The sequence below is a fragment of the Phalangium opilio genome, unplaced genomic scaffold, assembly GCF_054372755.1.
Source record: "Phalangium opilio isolate 3A_F unplaced genomic scaffold, DU_Popi_V2 ptg000344l_1, whole genome shotgun sequence".
NCBI classification, from domain to species: domain Eukaryota; kingdom Metazoa; phylum Arthropoda; class Arachnida; order Opiliones; family Phalangiidae; genus Phalangium; species Phalangium opilio.
This window is the reverse complement of record NW_028324227.1, coordinates 518,733-546,686: the sequence shown is the minus strand read 5'-3', so window position 1 is coordinate 546,686 and position 27,954 is coordinate 518,733. Positions and strand designations below refer to the sequence as shown.

Sequence of the window (27,954 nt, the reverse complement as noted above, 5' to 3'; positions counted from 1 at the left end):
AATGATGAAATGTGTCAATGGAAAATGTACATGTAATGCCCCTATTTAAACAATGCTTAATTAAAAGACCCAAATCACTTTTTGTGTTTGTCTTATAGCGTATTGTTTATACAGACAATGAAACAAAGAAGATCTCTAACAACAGTATTTTTGTGTCTAATACGAATGGTAATCAAAACATGTGATGATGCCCCAAAACAAAACAACAGCGTGCTGGTCTCGTTTTCGCGTTTACCAAAACACACGCAAAAAACCTTCATCCATCATCTATACTCAATTACGCCTACCTCTGGTGCTTGCCTTGTTACAAAAGAAGTGTGTAGAGCGTACTATCCTATCGCATACATTGTTTTTAGCGCGAAAATGCGAATGTCTTGTAAACACTTCTTTGGGCAACAAAGTTATAGCAAAAAGTCGTGAAAGATCAACAAATTTTCGAAATGTATTCGAAAAACATCAATGGAATATTTATATTAGTCATCAAAGTTTGTTTATAATTTGGAAAGTAATAAGAAGGGTATTTACGGCGTATTGTCTCCGAGGTTGCGATCTTAGGAAAGCCGAAGAGAAAAAGATTTCGTTTTTCTTCTTCATAGGAGGATGCTGGGGATGGAGAAAAGAGGATGCGGGGATGTTGGTTGGGCACGTCCCTAGCTCGGAAAAGAATTTTCGGAGAAAAAGGAGGGCTGTTGTGATTTAAAAGCGACGACTATTTTGTTCTACACCGCATACAGGTATAATGGACGGATCATTACCTCTAGGTCGGCGTTGAGCGTTTTTACAACAAGTCTCGCCTTCCCCCCCCCCCATCCCCTTTTCCCTCAACCTCTTGTGGAATAGAACTAGCACCGATTTCCTCTAGAGTCCATAGTGTTGTATTTATTCCTCTAGGCTTATTTCTAGTTCTGAATGCCCCAAAAAGAACTACAAATTCTCCCCAGGAGCTTTTTAAAGAGCTACTTTGACGAGGAACGTGGGTGTTGGAAAAATTGAAATTAATTTCCCTTGCCAGACTTTGATTGCCCGGCGTTAATTGGTATGTCGAATAATTACAAAAACGAAGCCGAGGAATGTTTTAGAAATCAACGTCTTGGCTATTTATAATTCATTCGTTTGTTAGCTACGCCTGCATGTTTAATTGTAAATACGATGTTATGGGACATGCTTAGTTTGTACCTCTCTGTTGATGATGATGATGTTGTTGTTGTTCAAACGCTTTCGTTCGTCTATAAGAGGAAGATTGACTACAGAGATTTAAGGTCCGTAAAATACATAGTTTTCAGACTAGGAGGATTGATACCATTTACACTGCAGGAGGCCAAGCTACTTGACGGACAAATTGCAGACTAACCATGTAGCCTGGCTTCCTGTTGTAAAATGGTATCAATCCTCCTAGTTTGAAAACTATGTATTTTGCAAACCTTTCCACTTTCATTTCGAAAATCTGAACATTCTCCGTAGGGAAATATTTGATAAGGTTTTTTCTATTCGATTCTGATAAAGTTTGAATCGCAAAAAGAAAAAAAAATATGATGGCATAAGAGTATAGTATACGTAAGAAATAAAATTCACGCCACAAAAATGACTTTCAAGTCACACCGTACTATATACAAAAGTACACTTTTTTAAAAAACCAGCACTCGAAAACTTTTCCTGATGATTTTTATAGCGCTCTTCGCCACAGATCCGACTATTAGTCTAGAAGAAGTATACCACCACCAACAGCAGCAGCAAACTCTTAAGGTTTTTAAAAAAGATAAAACCAGAGAGAGAAAGAGAGCGACAAAACCAATGGTGGCAGTGGCGACGAAAAGGGAAACTCCACGGGGAAATTCCGGGAATACCTAAGGGATGAAGAGAAGGGAAAAGATTTCGAGGACAAACTAACACCCAGCACCCCCCCCCATCCATTCATATATCTCTTTCCAGCCTCCAATAGTCCTTCGCTCTCGCGCTTCCCCTATCTCTATATATATATATATGAAAGAACGGAGAGAGAGAGAGAGAGAGAAAAAGGGAAGAGACAAACCCCTCGGAAAGGAAAGGGAAGTGTTTCTCTAGAATATATCGAGATGTTACCGAATTTTCAAAAGAACGCCTACGTATATACATAGATAAAAGAGGAGTCGGCTACTTCATTTGTTTAATTGCCGTTTACAATGGAAATTAATTAGAGTAATCAATTAATAGAAGTATTGAATCCTAATTTTACATCGCAGGTGCAGAATGTGGTTTTATAAAAACAAAAATTGCTGACTACATTAATCTTAATTTGATTAAAGTTGGTTAATTGAGATATAACATAAGTTCATTTAAGATATGTTCCGTTCCGTAAGTTTGTCACTAGTTACCGAGAGCTTGTCACGAAGTGACATAGGTCATAGATTTTCGTCTCGAAATTCTCTCATTTAAGGCGCCACATTGGAATATTTTTTCGGATAAAACTCTTATATTTCGAAAATGAAATACTTTGGGAATGAGATTCGTGGTATTCCCGATTACTGTCCGACCCCTCGAATACCGGCTTTTCGCTGAGCTCTTCCCACTCATACACACACGGCGGCGGGTTTTCTTATCGATCTCGCTGTCAAAATATTCTTTTTATATTTATCCGCCTCTTGGTTGGCCAATCAGATTACGAGTCAGGGAATGCTATTTACCCCCGGGCGCCTTTTCCGCAATAACTTTATAGAAGAATTTCCCATACGCGATCATTTTAAAAAGCGTACCCTCGGTATAATATTTATACCACGACTTTGTATAAATATATTTGGGATAGAAGTCTTCAGTCTACCAATTAAAAAATACTAACCTATTTCAAAACATCGGATTCTTAAATCTAGAGTATACATTTTCTCTAATTTGTTTCAGTAAATTCGGATTATTCTGGGACAATAAGACCAAAATTAACATAGTCCTTTGCAAAATTAATTTTAGTGTCGATATTAATAATATTCATTATTTTGATTAAAAAAGAAGAGGTTCTAGCCCAAAATATCCCTTTCCAAAGAACTTGAACAAATATGGGAAAAGTATTCCTCTCTGTATAAATAGAAGACCTCGTTCCATTTAATCGGCGTTTAATTTCCTCCAAGCAATCAAGCTGCAGATGTCAAAGGGATTAATAGTGATAAAGAGAAAGTGCAATTTCTTTCAAGTCTTTTATCTTAATCTTAAATAATAGACAATGAATAAAAGAAACAGCTATGTTTCAGGCAGCCGGGCACGTGATCGAAGATAACGTCGTCTCCCGACGCATTTCCGGTCTCTTTTAATTGAGTCGGTCAGTTAAACGTCTCTATGTTCCCTTTGGGAAATTTAGTAGAAAAGAAGAAAGCTGTATATAACCACCCAAGGCTGTATAGCCGAAAGCGTAGAAAGCCCTAAAAGTAATTACAAGACACGGTAGAGGCTATCCCATTTCCCTTATTATAAAGGGAGCAACAAAATTATGTAACGAGAAAGCTTTTTTAATCAATGTTATTATCTTTTTTTTAATGGGGCGACAAGGGAAATTAAATCCTGGTGTTTTAAGTAATCGAAATTGCTATGAATACAAGGCAAATGTATGAATTATTTAGATATATTATTATAATTTCAGTTTCGCCTTATTTAAATTGAGTTGAGGTTTTAATAGGTTATATTTTCAATTAATTGCAAATATGTTTCCGTAGAGATATTCTGATTCGAATATCAAGCATTCCAGACAGAATTTGTAAATTAATTTATACAGTAACTCTCACGAGTTATCACATTCCTATAAGTACCCTTTCACTAATTTAAAACGAGTAAAATAATTTAACGACTCGAAAACCCTCGTCATAATCCTCTTAAAGCAATATATAGGCCTAGTCGCTTATACTTAACATAATTAACATTGTTGGTAAGTCAAGCAACCACCACCCATTATAAAGCTGCTAGCCTCTTTAAAATTCCAGACTTAATCCCCCATAATAATTAGAGATCTATTTTAGGCTTTTAAGTATATCGAAATAGATCCGGTTAGACTAATATAAATTACCATTTAAGGAGAGATGGAATTAAAACCCTGAGCGTCAATTCTACGAAACCAGCTTCGCAACACTTAGCCGAAAGAGTTAAGTATTAAAATCCCGAGCGTCAAGAGGGTCTACGTGACGCGCCGCGTGTACAACTGTTACCGACCAAAACTTAATACGCCAAAAAATGATTCGTTTTAACCTTGAAACGAGTTGGCCTTTGATAATTTGCGGGGCATATTTTTCAAATTTTTTCTCTTCTTCCAAAAAAAAACCTTTTTCAAAAAATAGATAAGAAATATTTTTTAAGATAATCCTTGGATGGGTCTTAGAAAATAGTATTTCGCAACAGAAGCCGCGGTTGCAACTTGTTTAGCCGTAAGGGCAAGGCTAGAGTTGTAAATTTATGCTAATTTTAAAATTAATCTCCGTGTAATTAGTTTGTCTTCAGTGCGAAACAACACGCTTTTTTTGGCCAGTCTTCCAATGAACACGTAATATATGCAATTAATCTTTTCGAGTATTATTTGAGAATGGTTTTTCATATGTTTGAAAACGAAGAAACATATTTGAATAACTTCCGTACCGCTAACGTTAGATGAGGGAATTATGTTTAAAAACGGGGACAAAATTATGTATGCCTAGTTTTCACTTAATTTTCGTAGTAATCTATAACAAGCCATCATCTAGGCCTTAGTAATGTCAAAGCTAGAAATAAATGTCTCGGCGCTAGCTGTAGGTTCTATTTAGAAGAAACTCTAGTTTGGACTTATCCTTTGACGGGCGGTTAACTGTGGGAACGAGAACTGGAAATGGTCAAAATTAATGACCATCAGAAGTCGAGTCGCGGAGGGAGGAGTGAGGATTACAGACGTATTAAAAGGGTTTGCCAAGATATAGGGGGACGCCATTTTGCGTCAAAAATTGCCGCCGCTAAAGCCAGTAAGAGAGCGAGCCGCGGGGCAAACGACTTGTATCTTTATTAATAAAGGCCTCTTTTACGTCCTAAACGTATTTACAAATATTTACTCAGCAGCCATAGGAATGGTTTGCTGCTAGCTGCTAGGCAAGCAACAGGTTGAAAATGGTTGTTTGCTTCCCTATAAACACACCGTACACGTTGAATTAAGCCTCGTTTTGTGTCTGGTTAAACAAAGTTACGAGACTCATACAGCCCCAGAGGCCAAGAGGGGATCGTGAAAATAACTATTAAATTAAATGGCGCGTCTAGTAAGTTTTAAACTTAATAACTCCGTCCGTTAAGGTACGTAGCACCGCCGCAACTGCTATAAAATAACACTATATACCTAAATTCACTTTTGTTTAAAATGCGAGTTTCTTTGAATTATTTATCGTTAACACTGTATTTATTTATTTTATGAAAAACAGCTAGCTTCTAGAGTTTTATATCATGTCAAAATGTCACGGCTTAATCTGTCTGCCAGTAACGCCCTGACATTTCAGTCAGAAATAAATATAGTTACCATTCGCCAGACCAGGTTTCATAAATTGTAACGTGACATTAATTAAGTCTATACACGCATTTTAGTACTTTACATTTGCCCTAAATTAGATATATTTTAATATTTCTGCATAATTACTCTTTTTCCACTTTAGAAACATTGAGATTATATTTCAATTCCCTGAAAAACAACACTTGAAAACACGTGTATATACCGCGACACAGACTGTATGTACGCATATGCTATTACCTCTCATAAAACTAATCCATCATACAAACAGATTTGGTACGTGGATAAGTTGCTAGTATATTATTAAAATTATTTTAAATCGGTCCATATCCGGCCTGCACTCCACTCGTATTCAGTACGAAACTTTGAAACAAAACTTTACCACCTAAACTTTTCATATTTTAAAAAATTTTAAAACTATAGACACCAGAACGCGCAACCAGCTCGAGAACTACCACCATACGCGACGAAACTAGGCGAGCAGTAGACCATTATCCTTTAATTACTAGAAGTAACGGCTAAGGCGAGAATAACGGCAACGTCGGGTAGAACCGAACGGAATGGATGGAAAACTCAATTGTTCCCATAATGAGCAGCGAAACTCTCCCAACCCCATCCATATCCAACCCTTTCCCCCATAGTCTTTTATACGGTAGAGGAAGCTTGGCTGTACTATACAAACTATAGAGACAGTTGCGTTGGCGACCGTATAAGGACAAAGACATATATTGTGATGGCTACGAATCATTCGTATTCCAATAAACCGAAAGGCGTCAAGTTATTCGAGAGTAAGACAATCCTACTGCCAGCAAACCCATCTAGGTTTATTTCCTAATCAGAATGGTCCTCACCCCCGTGCAGATTCACCCGAGGAGCTGGACAGTTTCCAAGTCATAGCAGCAATGTTAAATATAACCGAGTGTAAATCAATACAAGAATTATCATACTATAACGTAGAGTGCATGACTGTCATATGTTTTTCTTCCGCAGCACTCTACGAAATCTTAAGATTTCTCTTAAGATCGCTACGCAGGAATCCATAAGCTAATTGTGCCTCCCATATATCACCCATGTTAATTTTAATGCGGGTTAGTCTTGTCCGAGCCCTCTTTCTCGTTAGAATTGCACCTCGGCCATCATTAATTATGAAATATGGAAAACGATTTTGAAGCGACCTGGGGGGGGGGGGTAAACTCTTTTTTTAATACTAACCTACGCGGATCTCGCCATTGGGAATCCTAATTGGAAAAGTCTCCTCATGCGAGCAGGAAGGGATTTGGTTGAGTCCGCGCCCCTCGCTATATAACCTTCGTCCTCATGCCCCAATCTATACGTATACCTAATTCACGTATTTCGGATTAATAACGGAGCAGTCGCCATATGCCCCGCGTTCACCCGTTCTATATAGATACGTACATACACCTTCTGCCTTCAATATAAGCCTATAGAGAGGGGTATGGTGGATTGATAGAATTATGATGATTTATCATTCTAGGCGGCCGACTCAAATAAATGTACCATGTATACTGTACTGAGTGAGTGATTTGGTCTATATCCGCCTGGTTTTGGGTATATATACAGGGTGTTTCTGATAAGTCTGCCATAAATTATTAAGGGGCATGTTCTTTGAGTGATAATGATTTTGAGTCGAAAGTGTAACTTCTATCTCAATGTTCCAGCGCTTCTATAAGTTTTCGCAGATACTTGCTTAGTAACTAACTAACTAACTTAACGTGTAGAAGCGCCGCAACTCCGAACCAAGTCATGAATTCTTGGTAAACCTTTCTAAACACAATCTCAATTTGTAAATATACCCGTGTAGTCGTTGGGAGATAAACGGTTGGATATAATTTTCAAGTTTTCAACCGACATAATTATGGTATGATTTGATCCAAATATATATACATTTTGACTTATTATATAGTATTTAGTGTATATTTCATTTTTATATCAATTTACCAAAACCAAAATATCAAACCCAGCGTACTCACTGTGTTTGTTAATTTATTTGTACTCGTAGCTCGGATGAGGAGGACAGTCAGGGGCCCAAGTACACGAGGATGGATGACGACTCTGTTCAAGACAAAGAAAGATTCGCCAGGTAAATATTAAATAAAGGCTTGAATTGCTTTTAACATTAAAAATATGATAATTAAAATAGAAGAAAATTTTCTTTAAACCTAAATAAATCAATAAAGAATTAAAATGTAGGCTTACTTCAAAAACAATTTCTTTGTTACTGTGTTTTAAAATAATCTAATTACTTGCTTTTCTTCTAAAATCTTTCTTCCAAAAATTTAGTTATTTACAAAATAACCCTATACCTGTAAATCACCCATAACCAAACTAACGCACCGTGAAATAGGCTGATAATACATGTTCGTTTCTCTTTGAAGTTTCCATTTTTTTCCATACAATTTAAAAAGAAAGAGAGAAAAAATAAAAATGTTGGTAATGGTTTTTTTCTTCCCATTTTATGATTTATTTGTTTCCGTTTTTTTTTTCTGTGCATTGTAGACAACACCTCGACGCGTACGGTGACGCTATGCCAGGGGTGGATCCAGACATTTCAGAAAGGGGGGGTCCGAGCCAGGACAGGGGGGGTCCAAGGTAATTAAAACCCATTTTTAAGAATTTTATTACATTTTTAATTTCTGCCTTTTTCAAATCTTTCACTTTGATCTATCTACTTTTTTAATTTAATATATTAACTAATAATTTAAAGGGATACTCCAGACTAGAATTTTTTATTTTTTAAATCGAAAGAGCGTGTAAAATAAAGAATATATCAATTGGAACCATCTTTCTATCTACAATATTAAAGAAGATAATGAGTAATTAAGTTTCCGTAATGGCGCCTATTGGATAGACTTATCCTATTGGAGGAATCCGTCAAGTGGTACTAGGCGTCCAATAGGAGTACTCCCCAGTCCTTCCTGGAGAAGCCTAACGCGTAGTGCCATCCAAGCGGAAACTTAATTCCTCGTATCTTCTTTAATATTGTATAGATAGAAACATGATTCCAATTGATTTATTCATTATATTTTACGCTCTTTCAATTAAAAAAAGAAAAAAATTCAAGATTGAAGTATCCCTTTTAAGGGAAGGGCCACGATAGAATTCTCTTAAATTTTATTCGAATGAGAATATAAAATATTAAATATTAATTTTACATTAATTTAAAATTAGAATACTAAAGACTTTACTAAGAATTAAGTTTACTTTCTGAAGTATACGAGTTAGACCACACTCAAATCGTCACGCGGGAAAAATAAATCTTATGATTGAATATTTATTTTCTTTTCACGTTACAATGAACCTCTTTTAGAGCAGGGAGGAGCAGTAAGAAGTGGATTAACTAAACATATTAAAATAAATATCATTTTAATTATTATTATAAGCATTTATGGCAGACCTATCAGAAACAGCCTATAATTAAACACAAAATTGTTTCAAATTGAAATATTTAATATTTTATACTCTCGCTCGAATAAAAAGCAGAAAATTCCATCATAAACCTTTCTTTTAATTTAATTTAATTCAATTCAATCTACTAATTTTTAATGTTTGTATTTAATAATATTTAATTGTTAATAATTAAGTGGAAAGTCTGGGTCCATCTCTTTAACCAGAAGTAGAGTAACCCGAAGTTAAGACTTTTACCTGACTTGTCCCAAAAAACCGATCACACGCCTAATCCATAAATAAAATGGTCGCAATTAACTTAAAAGTTAAAATATAATTAACCTCAGAATAATAAATTAGATTTAAAATTAAAATGACGAATTAATTCCTTGCAAATTGCATTAACAGTTTTATTGCCGAATACTTGTAATCTAAGCGCCAAAAATTCTAAAATCCTTGATAATCATTACTGGTAATTTACCATTATAAAATTAGGTTACGATTTAAGTCTTTAATTACAAACGGCAAATTACCAACTATAACATTAAGGTGTGTGTAATAACTTCGAGTTATTCTCTTCAATGGTGTCGTATATTATAATATTTTAAAATCATTTTGAAGGCTATATAATTACTTAATTATTTTTATTTTAATTTAATCGCGGAAAACTAGTTTAAAATAAAAATGGGGCCAGCATCCTAAGAGAAAAATTATAATAATTAACAGCTATTTAAATTCAATTATACGGCGTATTTCCCCCTCTATTTGTTCTTTAACAATGCTTAAATATTTTATAATGATACGTATTTAAATTATAAACATCCTCAATTGAAATCTCGAACGCTTCCCAGATTTAAATATGAACTTTTAGATTTCTTAAAAATGCTAAAACGTGATAACGTTTGATACTTTTTAGCTACGCTACGTGTGTATAAACGCAAACGTAGCTATTGAGCTGATAATCTGCGCGTAACGTGTTTGTTGGTGTGTTTGTTTGTGGTGATCGTACAGACATTCTCCTGGCGCATGCGTCGTGATTACCAATTTAATATTTGTAACCGGAGATCGTTTTTCTAACGTATGAATAATTGCAAATTTAAAACAATGAGTGGTAACAAAATCTTATTCCAAAAGGAAGGAGATTCAGGATAATTTCAATGAATTAGTTTCTTATATTAAATTTGTTGGTGGAACATCGTACATTAAGTATCCCTTTACAAACTTCAATATGCAAATTAAAAAAAACAAAACCGATCGGCTATTATTAAAGTTTAGTAACGAATGATTAGGAAAATTATACATATTATATTTCTCGCGTTCTGAACAATGATTGACCCAAGTTTCCAATAAAAAAATTAAATATAGACCCCCCTCAAACCAAATATTCAAGCTACCATTATACCACGTAATAGAATTCGAACAAACAGGAATACTCAGATTCCACAAGGATAACTTAAAACTTTCCTTGAACTATATCTAAACGCAATAACTTCATTATGTAGAACGGGGCGGGTTAAAAAAGAAAAAAATATAATATAATCTAGATTTCGGTCTCTCGATTCGATTACACGATATTAATATTAAAACCTGTTATTAGAAAGAATGGAGAGTAGGAGGAGGCGTGAGACACTATCAAATAGAGTTTACCTAGATAAATATAAAGTGTATTATAAACTAAATCATAACTAAGCTAAAGGCAGGCAGCGAACAACTTGGTTTGAAAATAATATCATTTTGGAGAAGTACACCCAGATGTAGTTTTGTTATATGTATAAAAAGAGAGACAACAACCCACCCACAAGAAGAGAAGAAGAAAAACTAGAAATCGTTCGTGCTTGAAAACAGTGTTTGCTGTTGATATAAAATAAATATAATTTCTTTGGAGCGATACTGTACTGTGCAGGGGATAAAAAAGTAAAACAAGATGTAGCCATCGAAACGATACAACAATTGAGGGCCGCCTCCGATAAGCAAAGGTTCCTAGATAAAATGTAAAATATACTTCGAAGGTCCACAGTTCCCAATCTCTGGACGTAGACGCCATGTAAAATGAGAAGTAACCGTCCCTCCTCTTAGTCTCAACCTCTACACGAAACAACCAATCAGAGAATAAGATTTATTTGAGGTCAAAGGTTTATTGAAAATAGCAATCTATGGTGACGATCGAAACTTTAATTCTTGTTCAGGCACTGCTACAGTCGTGAAGGTTGCTTCTCATCCTTTTGCCTAGGATCATTTAATTGCAGTTTGGGCTCGATTTTAAGCTGATAAGAACAGATATTGCGCAACGAATTATTATTTAATTTAGCGCTTGGTGTTTAATGAATACCGCGTAATTATGAATAAGTAGCAAGGTCAGATCTTCGCGGCAGGAAAAACCAGGTGTAAAACTGACGTTTTTCCAATGGAAAACCAACATATTTCTGTTCTCACGTGGTTAAGTCTAACTTGAGCTTCAAGATAAATACCACCGTACAAAGAGTGACATCACACTAACCCGGTACCCAAAAACGCACCGAGGCTATACAGAGTGAGCCCCATCTAAAAAAGCACATAGAGCGGGGGTGGAAGATGGCAAAAAGAATGCCGCGGAGCCAAGGAGTGTAGCGTAAAACATAGTTTATCCTCTAGCGGTGATTGAAGCTAGATTGAAGAAATCCATTTAGTTGGGCGGCCTCGTGGGCTTCCCCGCTCTGCTCTTCCTCGGAAGAGGAGAGGAGAGGAGAGAGGCTGTATGGTGGAGAGCGCAGCAAGCTCGACCGCGAATCAGGCGCTGGAGAGTGTGTAGTGAGTGTGGCAAAGGGCCCAAGGGTGGGGATCTCCTTTTAGTCGAGAAACACTCTCGGGAACGAGCGTGGCACGCGTACTTTTCTTCGCAGCCCCAATGCTCTTTTTCTCTTTTATCTTCCAAAAGGCACCATGAACGTATTTGCTTCTTTTTCCCTACACACTCACACTCACACACTATCTCTCAGCGTTAGATTTTACTAGGGACAAAGGCTTTGCTAGCTTTTTTAACCGTATTCATATTTACAGAAGTCTGTAACTCGCTATCTAAAAACATCCTTTATATTTTGATTCTTTTATTTGCTATTTACTGTTGGAAACCTATTTTCAATATTTTGAAAAACAGTCATGACCGATTTCGATATCGAAGTTTTACAGATTTTCTTGTAAAATTATTCGATTTCGTCTAAAATAAATAAAAGAATTAAACCCACTACACACGTGGTAAGAACGTTCCCTATAGTTAACTTTCAAAATATAAATACAAAATAAGAGGAAATAGTAAATAATGTTAACCCCCCGAGTTTTCACATCAACTCATGAACTTCAGCTACTTTTAATCCCGTGGCTTTGATCCTTGGTAAAAACATCAAGCTGGAAATCTCTCAATGCTTTCTACCTTAAAACAAGAAAAAGAAAATGAGGGCAAAGCTTTATATTTGTCTCCTATCTTTTTCTTAGAGAGGCTATAACCCCCTCCCCCTCCCCCTTTCTCTTCCGAAGCCCCCTCTACTTCGTTGCGGTAACCATTAGTGCCCCCTAACCCTCAACCCTACACTCTTACATTTGATGCCATAAGGGAAAGCATAGATTGTACAAAAAGACCCAAACCCCTACCTACCTAGCTGGCTATACCTCGATCTCTCTCTCACACAGTCTACGCGTATAACGGATTTTTTTTTTTCTTTTTTCGTAAGAGGATGGGAAAATGTGATGGGATGAAAAAAAGGAACAAATTCTTCCATTCATCGATTAAAAAGGCATTAGGCAATTAGATTATTTAATTAGTAATGGCTGCTACTTCAAGGGACTTCCGAAACCCATGAAGTTTCTATAGGAAAATAAAAGCTACGCGGTTCTGTAAAAACTATAGGCGTGGTTTAAAATTTTAATTGCAGTTAAAAAATAGATACGTAGGTTTTAATTAGATAATAAAAATTTTCTATCAAAATTTCATCTCTGTTATTATCCGTAACTATAGAGATGCCAGTTAGCAAATTTTCGATGATGTTATCAATCAAAATTTGTCGATGATTATGTAGTATTTTTGGCGCTTAAAACATTACGGTAATTTTATCTTTATACGTAACTCAACATCGAATTTCTTCAAATTTATCATAAATCAGAACGAAATTAGGCTTCTAATGAGCGACAGTACGACGTTATGTCAAATACTAAATTAACTATATGTATACTTGTATAGGTATATACTGGATTTCAGAATCTTAGCGTTGCTAATTAAAACATAACTGTAATCATCGTGCACCACATGTTGCATCCCAATCTAATATAATAACCCAATCTGTCTAAATATCAAAATTATCTACATTTATTTAGATATGTTCGAATATAGAACGGAATATCAATTGTAAATTTATAATGATCAAAATGAATTACCCATCATTTTCATTTTGATTAGCGTTATAAATGTACGTTTATTTCCAATTATTTAAATAATAAACCTAAATTAAATCATCTTATCTTTGTCAAACACGCGTCAGAAATAAAGGAAGAATTCCTATAACAAAGGCCATACGCAAAGGCTTAGATTAGTAATTACTCAACTCAATGCGGCGAAGAGGGAAAGAAAGAAAGTCAGACGAGGTTAGCAATAATGGGTTCAAAGAAGGAGACCGAAACCTAATACGTTTTTATCAGCCAAAGCCATGCAGATCAAAGCTCGCTAAATATTAAGTTACTGACATTTCTCAGCTGGGACGCCACCACGAACTATACGAGCCGCGTGCCCCTGAAGGCTTTTGGCTTTTGCAATAACCAAATTAAACATACTCCCATGTACCTGTATAAATGTTAGCAACGTATCGTTCATGGTGAAAACAAAATAGGGGTATATAGATTGCTAATGCTTTTATAATATTAGTATTACGAAATGAAATGCACCAAATCGCCATCTTTTAACGTAAAGATTTTAATATCGCGTTAGGTTTTAGTTTCAATTAGAATGAGAAAATTCTATACTGGGCCCATAAATTTCCATTATGTATTTTCTGCCCTGAACAAAGAACTACCCAATAGTTTTTCCACACACTTCTACAAAATACAGTAACATAGAACTGGCTGGCATCCACAAATCGCCAACGGACTTAAAATCATAACTTACGAACCAACATTCTTACCCCAAAGAAGAAAGAAAACTAAAATGCAGACTAAAATGAATCTAACAGTATAATGATGATTACCGAATGAAAAAGTACAAATATTTCCCCTCCCAAAAACATCCCTGGGTGAAATAAGAAGAAAAAATAACCCGGATATGCCCTCGTAGCTATACTTTAAACGTATTTTGAAGAAATGGCCATACTCATTTTGGAGATTGGTATATAGTATATAGAACCGCAGCGAGTATAAGATTATATATAAAAGAATTCTCGATTCCCCCCTTTCTATATTCTAGCACCGGCCTCGGCCCCTGACGTATCATTATAGATTATAAACTTTCCCGGCCTGAGCATCCATTAAACGGATTTCAAAGGGGGATGGATGGATGGTGCGAGCAGAGTGAAACTATACTTTGCAAGAATCTAGATACGAATCATCCGGGTATAAGCTACCGCTTGCAAACTATTGTTTTCCGAGAGATTAATCTTGATATTTGGAGCTAAGAATTGCCCGAAATTATTCAATTCTCACGCGCCTATTCACCCGAATTTAAAGGGGTACTTACAGTTGGAACGAATTAGGGAATGGGCAAAGGGATGGAAAATGGTATTTCACTACATCCATAAAATTATAGTTACCACAATGTCGGAATCATTTCTCGTAAATATTGAATTGTCATTAAACGATTCAATCTTCACGAGAAATTAATATAAATTCATGGGATGTGGTAATAGTTAGAGGTTTAAGAAAAAACGCTAAGTACTGCGAGTAAAAAAAAAATTATATAAGCATCTCTACGTACGGTAGTAGTCTATCCTTGATGTTATCATAACTTAATGCATTATTTTGATGCCCGGCCTTTTAAAATTTAGATTTCGTGCCGGGTCAAAATCTTTTTAAGTAGGCCCATACGATAGAATTATAAATTAATTAATTACTTTTTGTTTCGTATAAACGAAGGTATAAGTAACGCTCAAAATGGAGTTTTAGTTTCAAAGCTTGCCAAGAAGCCATTAAGTTATTATTTTGAAATTAACTTGTTTCGTATAATTCTAGAGGATCCCATATTTTGAAAACCTTTCTTATAATTAAGTGGTTTTGGAATTTAATTCAGGTTGGGATTATTTTTTGAGGTTTTCTTTAGTCCTAGAGAGCGTACTAAAAACCATAATATGATCAAGCTATTTGTAATGTCCCTTCCATGGCAACGCAACACCTAAAAGAAACCAAACCTAAATTTACCTTAGAAACCTTCCATTAAACCTTACTGGTACAAGAGACCAGGAATAAAGTTAAAACAAAAGAATGTCCATTAGAGAGAGAGAAGTCGGGAGCAACGATTTTTCCTGACTCTCCTCCGTATTCCAAACATCCGAAGCATTCTCTTAGTTCTGTCTTTTCTTGTTGGCTAATCCAAGCCAGGGCATTGAAGAGCGCTAAGAGAAGTGGGTGCACCTGCCACGCTATCCGATCTACCACCTGCTTCTTTATTTATTAGAGCTTTACGTATTTTGGGGAAAGAAGCCTAAGACCGTCCACTCTATCAGAAGGAATTAAGTCTAATTGTACAGAGAGCGAGAAAGGATATACGGTGGATTTCGGCTTATCCCGCTTCCTACTGTATTACGTCTTGAAAGGAGAACCTACTATCTTAGACGCGCAGGCCTGAGAGAAATGTTTGGCCGCTCCCCATCTAGACGTTCTCACGATTTTTCCCCCAAAGTACACAAAGTTGACCTTACACAGCAGCGGCCCGGATATCAAGATTCTTTTTATTTTTTTTTACTTATCCTCTTGTCTACTTTCCCATCAGATACCTAGAATATACTCTCTTATTTATCTTTGTACAATTTGTTTCTAATTAAAACCAGTTTAATTTTATTCCTTTCAGTTTTATCTTGGCTTTCTCCCCACGTAATTAAGTGGTCTGGGAATTTATTCGAGACATTCTAACGGATGTGTTTTTTGTTTGTTTGTTTGTTTGCGCAGAGAGAACCACAGCGAAATTGAGAGGCGGCGAAGGAATAAGATGACCGCTTACATCACCGAGCTTTCGGATATGGTGCCAACGTGCAGTGCCCTCGCACGGAAGCCAGACAAATTAACCATCCTTCGTATGGCTGTCGCCCACATGAAGTCCTTACGAGGTTTGTTTCTTTGTTTACTTTTATACACTCTTAGGGACCAGCAAGTGGCTTCGATGCAATGTGTCCCGCCCAAACAAACCCCCAATTGTTTCAGCTTTCCCATGAATTTAAACACACCGAGCATTCAGAAACATCCGTACTCGCGGCTTAAATACTCTTATACACAGCTTACACAAAGTGGTAACCTTTTGTTAAGTATAAAAACCCTAAAATCTCCACCATGCAGCAATGGCATATCCGGGTAACACGCGATCTTCCGTGCGCCCATTGTAGTATTCGCCATTCCCAGTTACTACCCTATAGCATCCCCGCTCGTTTCCCTTCATTTTTTCTACTATTTGATCGTTTTAAAATAAATATTGGCGATGGGAAGTTAATTATCATTAAAAAAAGAGAAAAGAGCCGTTTTGTTCTCCCGCGGGTCGTCAAAAGAGAAACGATAAGGCGTTTAACGGTAATCGACTCTGATATTTAATCATTACCCTTAGAAACGCGAACTTCAAGGGGAAAATCATTTGATTTCGGTGCTCAATGCTCTCATTTTGAGCGTATTTGGATTCAGAGTAAATGAAACGAGAGTATGGAACTTTTAAACCCGCTTCTCACTTTGCTAATTTGGCGCGCGATTAAAATTTGCGCGTGCAAATTGATCAGATTTATTCTCTTGCACTTGGTCAGTACCAGAGCTTATTTCGCCTTAATACTGGATGAGTATCTTCATTTATCTCTCGCGAAGATGGACTAATTCAGATTGACATTGTATAGCTAGGGATAAATAAAATTTGGAGAGTTTACAAAACTTCCTTACATAATTCCTCTAAGTCTAACGCGTAACGGATTAGGAAAAAAAGTTAAGGTATATTACACATATCGGCAATTGTTTTCCGAAAGGAGCTTTACAGCGTTTGATGAATGCTACTATACGATTTGTTTGGTTAGGGGGTCTGGCCAAAATCGTCTCGTGCTTCGCTAATGATGAAGCTCACGTTACAGACAAAACCCCCTTTATTTTTCCCGATACTGTAGAGTAATCTCGCGGCCCTGGTTATATTGTCAATGTCAGCCCTAATAGACCTTATATCTATAAACGTAATTTTCAATTTCCATTAACCGGAACCCTTTCACTTTTTTGTCGTTCGTTAATTTTTCCAAATGGGCGTTTCAGTGTACGCCGCCTTAAGTGGTTAGTTAATTTTGATAATAAAAATGGTTGCCACTTAACTGTTAGTTTACCCTCGACCTTAATGGAATTTGACTCGCGAGGTTTAGAGGTATGCACTCCAAGTTTACACTCTTTTAATCAAAAATTACCCACGGTATATAATTTTATTTAATGAAAATGTTTGCGTAACTTTTAATGGAATTTGAAAATGTTTTCCCACGTGGGAATTAGTGGAAACATTTAATTGGCCAAGTTTCCTTTTATTTTACCGTTTTAATCCTTTAGTAACCTTCTGTAGTACCAGCAAAAATTATGTTAAAAACAACTTTACGCTTAAAATATATTGAATTTTAAGGGGGCTTTTAAAATTCATTAAAAAATAATGAACATACATACATTAAAATTGACGAAGAGTACTTGTCTTGCCAATTCATTCTTTTTAATATTAAAAACCTTTCTTTCCTCTGAAATAAATTGCATATAGAAGAAAAAATTGCCCATTATAAAAACAAGGTAAAATATCATAAAACATCCCAATTCTATTGTATAAAATATTAAAAAAAAATTCAATATTGTTTAGTTCTTCTATCTTCGGTTTTATGAGATAAAATATATTGAAAAGAGAAAAAAAATGCAAATTTTATAACAATGTCAAAAAACTTTTTAAAGTCTATGTATATTATGTCAGAGAAAATGTTTGACTAACGCTGATAGTTGTTAAGCTAGAAACTTTCGTGTTGGTTTAGAAAGAAATGGCCGGGCCGATTTTCCGGCTCTCTGAAGCGAATCGCCCCTCAGCCGAGGAAAAACGATTTTAATATATGCCAATTTATTACGTATAATTACCGTATGAATACCAAAAATTCGACAATGGGAAAAATGGCCAGACTAGAAAACACCTCGAATAGGCGGGCAAATAAACCTGTTACAATTTGTGAAAGTGGCGAGACAGCTGCTTTGATAAAAAGTAGGCGTGGAACCTACAGTCAATCATTGGAAATAGCTCGCGTGTAGCGTTACCTTATTAATATTCAATCTATTAGGCTTTGACAACCCGCAGTATCCGTTATTTTATCCGTATCCCATAAACACAACTGTATATTGAATTGAACAGTATGTTTAAGAAATTACTCTTTAAACTCGTTAACTATGAATCGCTCAAATATTTGAACGTGAAATTAAAGGTTTTGGGTGCAAAATGGCGCGTATGGATCGAACGTTAAACACGGTGTTAACCGTGATAATTAGGCTGCGCTTAAGGTTGGTCAATTGAAAGGAATCTCCGCATGGACATTATCACCGGCTGGCGCTTGTCCAAGTTGGGAAGGTGAATGGGGTATAAAAATTGTTCTTGGAGAAAAGAAAAAGTTGGCGTAGGTAATTCTTTCTTCTCTTTTGGTGGATCACGCGATGGGACGACAAAAATGTCCTTTTCTTCTGTCAAAAGCAATTTTTGCATCCGATTTACTTCTCTGGCTCGTCGGTTCTTTTCCGATATTTTCTGCCGGACAATGCATTTCCTAGCATACGTCTTTTCTTTCATTTTGACGCTCGGTGAGAGGGGTACGGGGGGGGGGGGTGCTCGAACCATTGGCATATTGGATTTCCCCTTCTGATGGCTTGATTTCCAAGCTACCCAAAAAATCAATGATGTCAACCCCGAGGGCTGAACGAATAGTGATGGAGGTGGATTGAGCTTGGATTTATTTAAGCTTGTATGATTTTGGTCGGGGTTTTTTTTTTGCGAATGGATGAAATCACTCCGCGTTTGATTGATGGTTCACTAAAATGTATTTATTCGCCCCCCCCCCCCCGGTGTTAGCAAAGGCAAAATAGAAATAATAGAAAGTGGGACATTGGGGGTGAATGAAAGCTTTTCATAGTGTCCAATATGATTTTTACGAACTCTCGGCTTTCTATTTGGTTTCTTTTGTCGACCAGAAATCATAGATTTTTTCGGATCCGTCACTTAACGCTCATCCATTTAGAAAAAAAGGGTTATGTTGAATTCTACATACAAAATTAATCAGGAATATTATACAAAACACACGCACAAAACACCGTGGCAAAATCGTCATAGGAATATGTAATATTATATTTAAGAGGCATTGAATATCGCGTGGAATTTTTCCGGCTCGTTGCTTCGTGGACGATTCTTTTCTCACGAAAGGTCCCCCCGTTTAATTTAAAATATTTTTCATCTTAGAGCCATTCTTACACCATACACTATCCAGGTAGAAAAAGGGGTGGGGTGGGGGGGGGGGAGATGCTATTACCTTTTATACCGTAAAATTATTATAGTTATTAAGGCGGAACCGATATTATTTCTTTTTATATCTGCTTTCCGCAAATAATAAAAACGACTCTACGCGTCTTTGAACTTAAAAGTATCTTTCTGTTAAAAAAGAATTGATTTAAAACACAAACGAATATTGAAAAGAGTAAACCCCAGCAATATTAGTGGTATCATAAATTTATGGGGTGATGAAGTATCCTGGGACTTAATATTCATGGATTAAATAAAGTATTTCCGTAATAGGCCCATACATGACATAATACGAGAAAGAGAAAGAATATTACGGAACCCTCAGGACCTCCCAATGGCGATTCGGCTATTTATTTAACGAGGCTTGATACCCCCCTCCCTATATAGTAGTAGATGTAATCTATCCTTTGGTTTAATATCTCGTTAGTGATACATTGGCCCATCTTAATATTACCAGTGTGAAAAATTAAATAAAAACATAGTTTGGGAGTTTTTTATACGCGTCATTAATTATATTGTTTATGGGTGCGGAACAATATAGCGTTGGAGGAGAATGGGAGGGACGAGTTATGGGTGTCACATTATACGTTATTTGGCGTAATTACTGAAGTAGCTAATGGTTTAGTATGTGACGTAACTCGTTAGTTAGAAGCGAGAAAGTTAGTTTCAATTGAAATGGAACTAGTCCAATTATATAGTAAAACATTGAAGCGACACTTGAATTATTGTAGCGGATACTCGGATGTGACAGGAGATGGTTTTCATATCTATTTATTGACGTCTTGGATTTAAACAAGACTTTTATTGCGTTAAATAAACTTGTTACTGGTAACCAATTTATTCCCTCTCATGCAAATATAAGGCAAAATGGTTTTTCAAAGTTGTATGAACCATGCGTATGAAACGCGTGTCTCCCAAAGATTCCCGATGTATCGAGACAAAGTGGTGGTACTTCAGTATAATTAGCTATTTTATAGGGTCCAACTGATGCGCGTTTATATTTTAATTCAACGAACGAAAAGTTTTCTAACTAAGAGCACTTAAGCGAGAAACATGTTCAGCCTCGTTCCCTTGACTAAATATTAATTCGAATCATAACCTTCTCAACTACTTCTATTTTATATTTAAAATATTTCAACCGCGGGCTTTTAAATACCGTTTGAATAATTGTGTATCGTTGTAATTTCCAGGAACGGGTAACACGAGTAGCGATGGAACGTACAAGCCTTCTTTTTTGACGGACCAAGAACTGAAGCATCTCATACTAGAAGTAAGTAAATACAAAATTCCAACTCCATTCACCAATAATATATTATCAAGGACTCCTTTTCAATTTTCTTGTACTTTTCCAATTCAAAAGTTTGTTAAAGAAATATTAGATATTACCATAGGCAGCATCCAATCATTAATATTAATAAATAAGTTCCATCGTATAAACATTTCCCCTTTTCAAAAAGAAAGGTGAAGATATCTTGTAAAAACAGGAAGGAAGGATGTTATTAGAATACTAATTTGAAGTTCCACGTTTACAACTTCTCGAAATTGTACGCTGAATTTATAAATATTGAATATGAATGTTGAAGTGACTCTATACGGCTTCATTCACTGTCAAAGATTATACAGGGTGTTTGTGATAAGTCTGCAGGCATAAATTAAGGGGCATGTTCTTTGGGAAATCAATTTTGGTGTCGAAAATGTAACTTCTATCTCCAAAAACCAATTCTCAAATTACTCAGGCCAATATTAAACTACTTTGACACACGTCAATTAAAACCGAAATTTTTCCGAGTGTGCATAAGTGAAGTAAACTTTAAAGGGTCTTTTACTGGAACAGAATATAATTAAGAATAATTTTTCACCGGTTAGAAGTATAGGGTCAGTGTGCCTAACTTTGGACAGCTGCAACTTTAGACACTTTTATTATAAAAATCATATTTAATTACTGGATGCGTCAAATTGATAATGAAATAGCTTATTTTAAAGCTTAGAATGTGAGGAATTTAGAAAAAAATACTTCAAAGTCGTAGAATAACATCCGACTACGTTATGAGCCAAATTAGCCCACTCCCCAAACTCGTCCATTTAAATTACGGCCAAATTTGACGGGGGTCAACCCTTTGGTCCCGGGAAATAAGGTTTGACGAAAATTAGAGAAATCATACCTGAACAAACTAGAAACCATTCGAAAGAGCAACTTTTTGGCTTCATAATCCGTATTTTAAACACTGTCTTACGCGGGAAATTCGACGAAATATTCAGCTTTAAAAACACCTGGGCAAATTTCTAACTTTGGACACTTTCATGCTGGCCGATTTCTCCGTTTGTTAACACTAATTAACTCGCGATATTAGCCTTTTTTAGAGTTTAAAACAATAAGGGACACGTCCTCAGTTTGTTAAAATTGTTACGCGGCAAACAGCGCGCCAAAATAGGCCTAGGCCCTATATACATAAAAACCTACATAAGTAGCCCCATATTTAATAAAGTTTGTTTTAAAGAAATTTCTGATTTTTTATATATTTTAGGCATACGTCTAGGTCGGCCTAAGCCTATATTTTAACTTTTGAAATTGTGATTCGCCAAATGCGTCCCCAAGTCACCCTTTTTTCGCTGTCCAAAGTTAGGAAGGGGTGTCCAAAGTTAGGAAGGGGGCGTCCAAAGTTACATAGAAGTGTCCAAAGTTGAGCACGAATTCGGCCTTTGGGGAACTCTACTTTGTGAAAAATGTATTCCATTTAAAAAGTTGAAAACTTGTGAGAATGTGTCTTAAGAATGCTTCTCTCCATTGCTTTTTTAATTTTGAGTCTAACATATAAGCAACGGAAGTTATTCAAGGTTATGCAAAAAGTGTCCAAAGTTATGCATACTGACCCTAGTTAAAAATCACTATTTGTGATAGACTTGAATATATTCATGGTTGTAGGGTAATTTCACGAGTTGTACTATATTTTGAAAAGTGGGCCTACTATGAGAGATAGCGCACCTGTACCCACTTGCTGGTTACCAACCCGCAATGTTCGCAGTGTTTGGCAAGATCCCCGTCTCTCTCGAAAACTCCTTCCCGCCTTTTTCTCGCTTTCGAGGCAATAAATCTATCTAGGCATAGCTATATTTGTGATTGATGATTAGAATATATACCGCGGCATTACCTAGTTCCAAACCAAACGCGTCAAGGAATCATTATATATGTACACCGGCACCGCATAGCTATACGGATAGTTTTGCCTAGCTACCAGCCTACCAATCGCAGGCTCAAACTGCGTTGCCAAGATCGCCTCCTATCAATAATGCAAAACAAGTTGCGTTCGTAGCTAAGAAACTTCATGTTCACTTTCGAGTCGCGAGAATTGACGCGACATTCTCAATATATGCTACAGGAATTTAAGCGGTTCTGCCAAGGATTTAGTGATTTTATGAGAGATTAAGCGATTTCTTCTCAAATTTCGAAATCTTCATTATGATTTCGTGATTTTCCTAAATATTTCGTGATTTCTTTTAAAATTTCTTAACATTTCGTGATTTCTTTTCAAATTTCTAAATATTTCATAATTTCTTCTAAAATTTCTAAATATTCACGAAGAATTCGTGATTTGGCGAGAACTTCACGGAATTTCGAGTAAATATCGGTCCCTTAATTACCATATTCAGTCCTAGCATATATAGTGCGTTCGAATCAACAACAAAAACTTCACCTACCTACTCAGATTCAATACAAAACGATACTCTATATATTTTGAAACAACCCCATCACAAAACCAAAGAGCTGTAGGGAAAATATTATTTTGAACATTATTATTTATAATACATTTAAACATAAATTGGTCCAGCTATACGCGTCTTCAAACCACAACATTCGATACAATATTGAGATAGTTTCAACATATCCTTAAAAAGTAGACCAAAAAAAAAAGGGGGGACATTTTTTCCCACCAAAAAACTATACACGAAACAAATTCAAGAAAGAATATGGAAGGAAATGCAAAGAAGAGAAAAAAATACACCCAGTAACAAATCTGCTTTAAGTCTAATGCTATTATTCGGAAGCGGACTTTTGGCATTTAAAAATAATGGCTCGGGTTTTGACATTTCTCCGATTTGGAAGAGAGCCCCGCTCACTAAAGTCTACATCAAGCGGGAATAGACAATTTATAAATTCCATACAGAGAAATAAAGACATAGGGGCGATGCCACCATTGGGGTATTCCCCCTCTCGCCAAGATGCGCGGCGTGTAGTGAACCCGGGCCCCGTCTGGCGTTGCTTCTTGGCGCGACGGAGAATACCCTATGAGCGAGAGAAAATACCCACAATGTCGGCTCCACCCCAGTGTGTTGGTTTCTCCATTTGTATTTTCCGAAATAGTCTATGAGAAAGAGAAAGAAGCCAGAGATTTTTTCTCAGAATGTTTCATCTCTTTTGCCAAAAGATAAATATCTTTGGCGGAAATATATTTCTCGTTTTCTCATGGATTCTTTATTTTATTTTTTTGTTGTATACTTTTTTGCCTTGTCCCTTGAGAGAAAGGTTGGAATATATCTCTTTCGTAACGATTTCTCTTCTCGGTAGTCGTTATAAAAAGGTTTTTTTTCTTCTTTTCTCTTTTTTCTCTTTACTCTCAATCCCTTATTGGGCCCGGAAGCGGGGGGGGGGGGTTCATTTTGCAAATTAGGTTTATTTTTCTTACGTTTATCTCTATCTTTACAGGCCGCTGACGGCTTTCTATTCGTCGTAGCTTGTGATACGGGAAGAATTATCTACGTTTCAGATTCAGTTTCACCCGTTTTATATCAAGGACAGGTAAATATAATATAATACACGGATTTATACGTAGTTAGAGATTACAAGTGATAAAAACGTAATAGTTACAACACACTTTGAACTATATACGAGATTTGCCGCAAAAATTTCATTATAAATTTACTTAATTTTCAATGTTACCTTTTTGCTACTTTTTTCGGTCAAATGCTTCCCGAATATTTTAGCCGAAATTAACCAACTATGTTTTTTAGACCCACGTTTCAAAATTTAAAAGTATTTTTTTTTGTTAAATTTGGAAAAATATGTAATAAGCTTACACGGTGCAAAATATACTAAATACGCGTCGTATTTTTAAAGTATGACTGAGAACCTATACAGGCTGTTTCTGAATGATAAGTGTGGCATAAATTAAGGGTTATGTTCTTTGGGAAATCAATTTTGAGTCGAAAATGTAACTTCTATCTCCATTTTTCCGTCCGGGTCACTGTTTTCGAGTTAAGTTTTGAGTGTTTTAGGGATGACCCCTTAATTAAATTAGAAATCATTGTCTAAATCAGTTTCTTAATCAAATTTAAGGGGTCGTCCGTAAAATACCTTAAACATAACTTGAAAACCGTGGCCCTAAACCGAAAAATATCATAGAAGATTTGGACTATATGACCTAGAGCAATGATGGAACAGATTATGATTGAAATGTTTTTCATATTGTTGCAGTCCGATTGGTTCAACTCGTGCATTTACGACATAATTCATCCCGATGATGTTGAAAAAGTTCGAGAACAACTCTCAACCCAAGAATCTCCAAATTCCGGTCGTATTTTAGATTTAAAAAGTACGCCTACTCCTTTAATTTCTTCTCTAGACTCAACGATAATCTACTAAAACCTCAATTTTTTGTTACGGTTTCTAGCCGGTACTGTAAAAAAGGAAGGTCACCAATGTAAGTCTGTCTTAGACACTTATTGTTTTTTTTTTTTTGGTACAAAGTTACGAATTATTTGACTGTTTTAGCATCAATGAGGCTATGCATGGGTTCAAGGCGTGGTTTCATATGCCGGATGAAATTAGGCAATCTCCAACCCGAAACGATAATACCGGGCCATTTACACAGAATTAGGCAACGAAACTCTATAGGACCTTCTAACGACGGAAACTCTTACGTCGTTGTTCATTGCACGGGTTACATAAAAAATTGGCCTCCATCAGGTAAAACTATCACCCGCTTTAATTGGAGTGACTGCAGTAGTAGACCAAGTCGGTACATTGAAAGATACTAACTTCCGTCTTTGTTTCGAACCTAATACAGTTTGCCCCAATCTCAAGACCCACTCGGTCCTTCTTTCACTCTAATTTGAACTATTATTAAATTACCAATTCACTTTATAATTGATCTAACGGTGTATTTACTAACTATCATTTCTGAGGTGTTCAAATAGAGAGGTTAGATCACGAGGACCCTCACAGTGGTAGCCATTGTTGCCTAGTGGCCATCGGACGACTACAGGTCACGAGTACGCCTAACACGAACGATCTGATGGGCTCCAATTCTTCCAATGAATTTATATCACGACATAATATGGAAGGCAAATTTAGTTTTGTAGATCAAAGGTAAATTATTGGATATGGTGGTAGACTAGAATTTAATAACCAAGTACGTCAGAGCTTAAGAAAGAATAGCCACGGTTTCACACACACTGATGGCAACTTCTAATTAGTTAATGTAGAGGATCGCGATATTTCTATTCTTCTTAGAGATATAACGAACTTTTAAAATTCATTACGGTGCAACATATTTTGCAGGGTTCAAGGAGTTTTGGGTTATCAACCGCAAGAACTCTTAGGCAAAACTTGTTTTGACTATTTCAACCCGGAGGATCAGAATCACATGAAGGAAAGTTTCGAGCAAGGTATTTTAGTTTCAAAATGGGTTACTCTTGGCAATTAAACAAAACGATGACTAACACGGATGACTTTTCAGTATTAAAATTAAAAGGGCAAGTGATGTCAGTTATGTACCGCTTCCGAGCCAAAAACCGAGAATGGGTATGGCTTCGGACCAGCAGTTTCGCCTTCCTAAACCCTTACACTAACGAAGTCGAATACATAGTCTGCACAAACACATCAGCGAAGTAATTATTATTCCATAAACGTAAAACTAAAATTCACGCGTGAACAAAGTACTTCCTTTCTCGTGGATTTTAACGATTTCTAACCAAAATGTACTTTTCTTTCGACTAATTTCGCGAACTCGCTCGCTAATTACAGGAGTCTGCACCATCAGCAACAGGACATGGCAGTTTCGGAAGCGGGGGCCCAGGGTCCAACGCCAGTATCTGGTTCCGGGGATTCAACACCCATTGGCCAGTACCCATCTCATTCCATGCCCCCAACGGGAGGAGGATCACTTCTCTCTACTCAGGGTAAGACGGAGGGAGTCGACTACAGCATTCCTCGCTCGGGGGAGGTTTATCCCGCCATGATTCCAAGAGCCCATATACAAAGTGAGATTCCCTAAATAATATTGGTGCTCTATAAAATATCCCCCCTCCCCCACTCTTGCGTGGTTGGTTTATAGTGGTGATTATCGGACAATGGCGTCTCATAATTTTAAGGGGATTGGTCTTTTCATTTTACTTAATGGCTATTTGTATAAGTACCGTAATGGCAACGATTATGACGTATTGTTTGAAGGGCTAGCCGCTTTGAACACATTGACCCAACCACAGGACTTTATAGTTCGAAAAGCAATTGGGAAGGAGTGGCATTTTCTTGAACTAGAAAACTATATAAAGTTGCCAGCCTTTTCTTAATTTACTTTATCATTCCATGAATAATGGATACTGGATTAAGTCAACTGTTAGTTGTAGCCATGGTACCATGGTTGACTTAAAGACAAAAGTCCTCAGTATCATACTTGTTGCGTTATTGTACTTATCATAGGTCAAAATGGCAATATAGTTTTGCTAATAGATTTTTTCTGTTTCAGACTCTCAAGGGCTACAAGATCGCCGTCCAGGTTCGGGTCAGCCAGTTTATAGCAGTTACGACCCAACGGGTCAAGCCCATGGTAGTCTGGGGTACCCATCAACGAGTGGGGGATCTATGGCGCCAACACCCCCGGGAGTTAGCGGAGTTATGCCAAGATTAAACAAGCCTTCAGCCACATCCGCACCATCGACATCACCACCGCAACCTCCATGGCCTCAACGTCACATGGCACAAGTAAGTACCTTCAGAATTTGTAACTTTTTATAACCATCACTGTTGATGCGAAATCTTTAAGCCGAGGGCTATTTGTAATTACTCAAAAGTACATTGAGACACTATCTAAGGAGTTTATGGAGTGGGCAGACTTTTCATAAAACTATGAGAGTTGCTAATAGCGCAGACCCTTATGAAAACTCAGTTTAAAAGAGGCATAACATTGACTTCATTTTCAGCCAACTACCGACGCCTATAACCAAGGTTACGGCCAAATGAGTCCGCCAGCCAGAAGTCCTACTGGCCCCACATACACTCAATTAAGTTCAGCACCCAGTTCTAGAGGTAACCGCTCTCCAAGCTTCAAGCTTGTAATTAAAATGTCGCGTTTCTAGTTGCTAAAACGTAAGATCTCTTTCA

General features: G+C 36.5%; 1 protein-coding gene across 9 annotated transcripts in view; it reads left to right on the top strand.

Annotated features, from left to right (window-relative positions):
• tgo (Aryl hydrocarbon receptor nuclear translocator homolog tgo) overlaps positions 1-27,954 on the top strand; it is a 56,613-nt gene that overhangs the window by 27,572 nt on the left and 1,087 nt on the right. For 3 of the 9 annotated variants that reach the window (XM_089860113.1, XM_089860106.1, XM_089860103.1), the window contains 14 exons: positions 7,491-7,571; positions 7,988-8,080; positions 15,992-16,149; positions 20,768-20,847; positions 24,280-24,372; positions 25,045-25,165; positions 25,244-25,273; positions 25,345-25,539; positions 25,758-25,941; positions 26,134-26,240; positions 26,312-26,462; positions 26,599-26,834; positions 27,320-27,555; positions 27,774-27,879. In XM_089860113.1, coding sequence (XP_089716239.1) covers positions 7,531-7,571; positions 7,988-8,080; positions 15,992-16,149; positions 20,768-20,847; positions 24,280-24,372; positions 25,045-25,165; positions 25,244-25,273; positions 25,345-25,539; positions 25,758-25,941; positions 26,134-26,240; positions 26,312-26,462; positions 26,599-26,834; positions 27,320-27,555; positions 27,774-27,879 — 1,831 coding nt within the window. In that variant the 5' untranslated portion in view covers positions 7,491-7,530. The remainder of the gene's footprint in view (positions 1-7,490; positions 7,572-7,987; positions 8,081-15,991; positions 16,150-20,767; positions 20,848-24,279; positions 24,373-25,044; positions 25,166-25,243; positions 25,274-25,344; positions 25,540-25,757; positions 25,942-26,133; positions 26,241-26,311; positions 26,463-26,598; positions 26,835-27,319; positions 27,556-27,773; positions 27,880-27,954) is intronic. The other 6 variants (XM_089860110.1, XM_089860108.1, XM_089860105.1 and 3 more) reach the window with 5 other exon arrangements.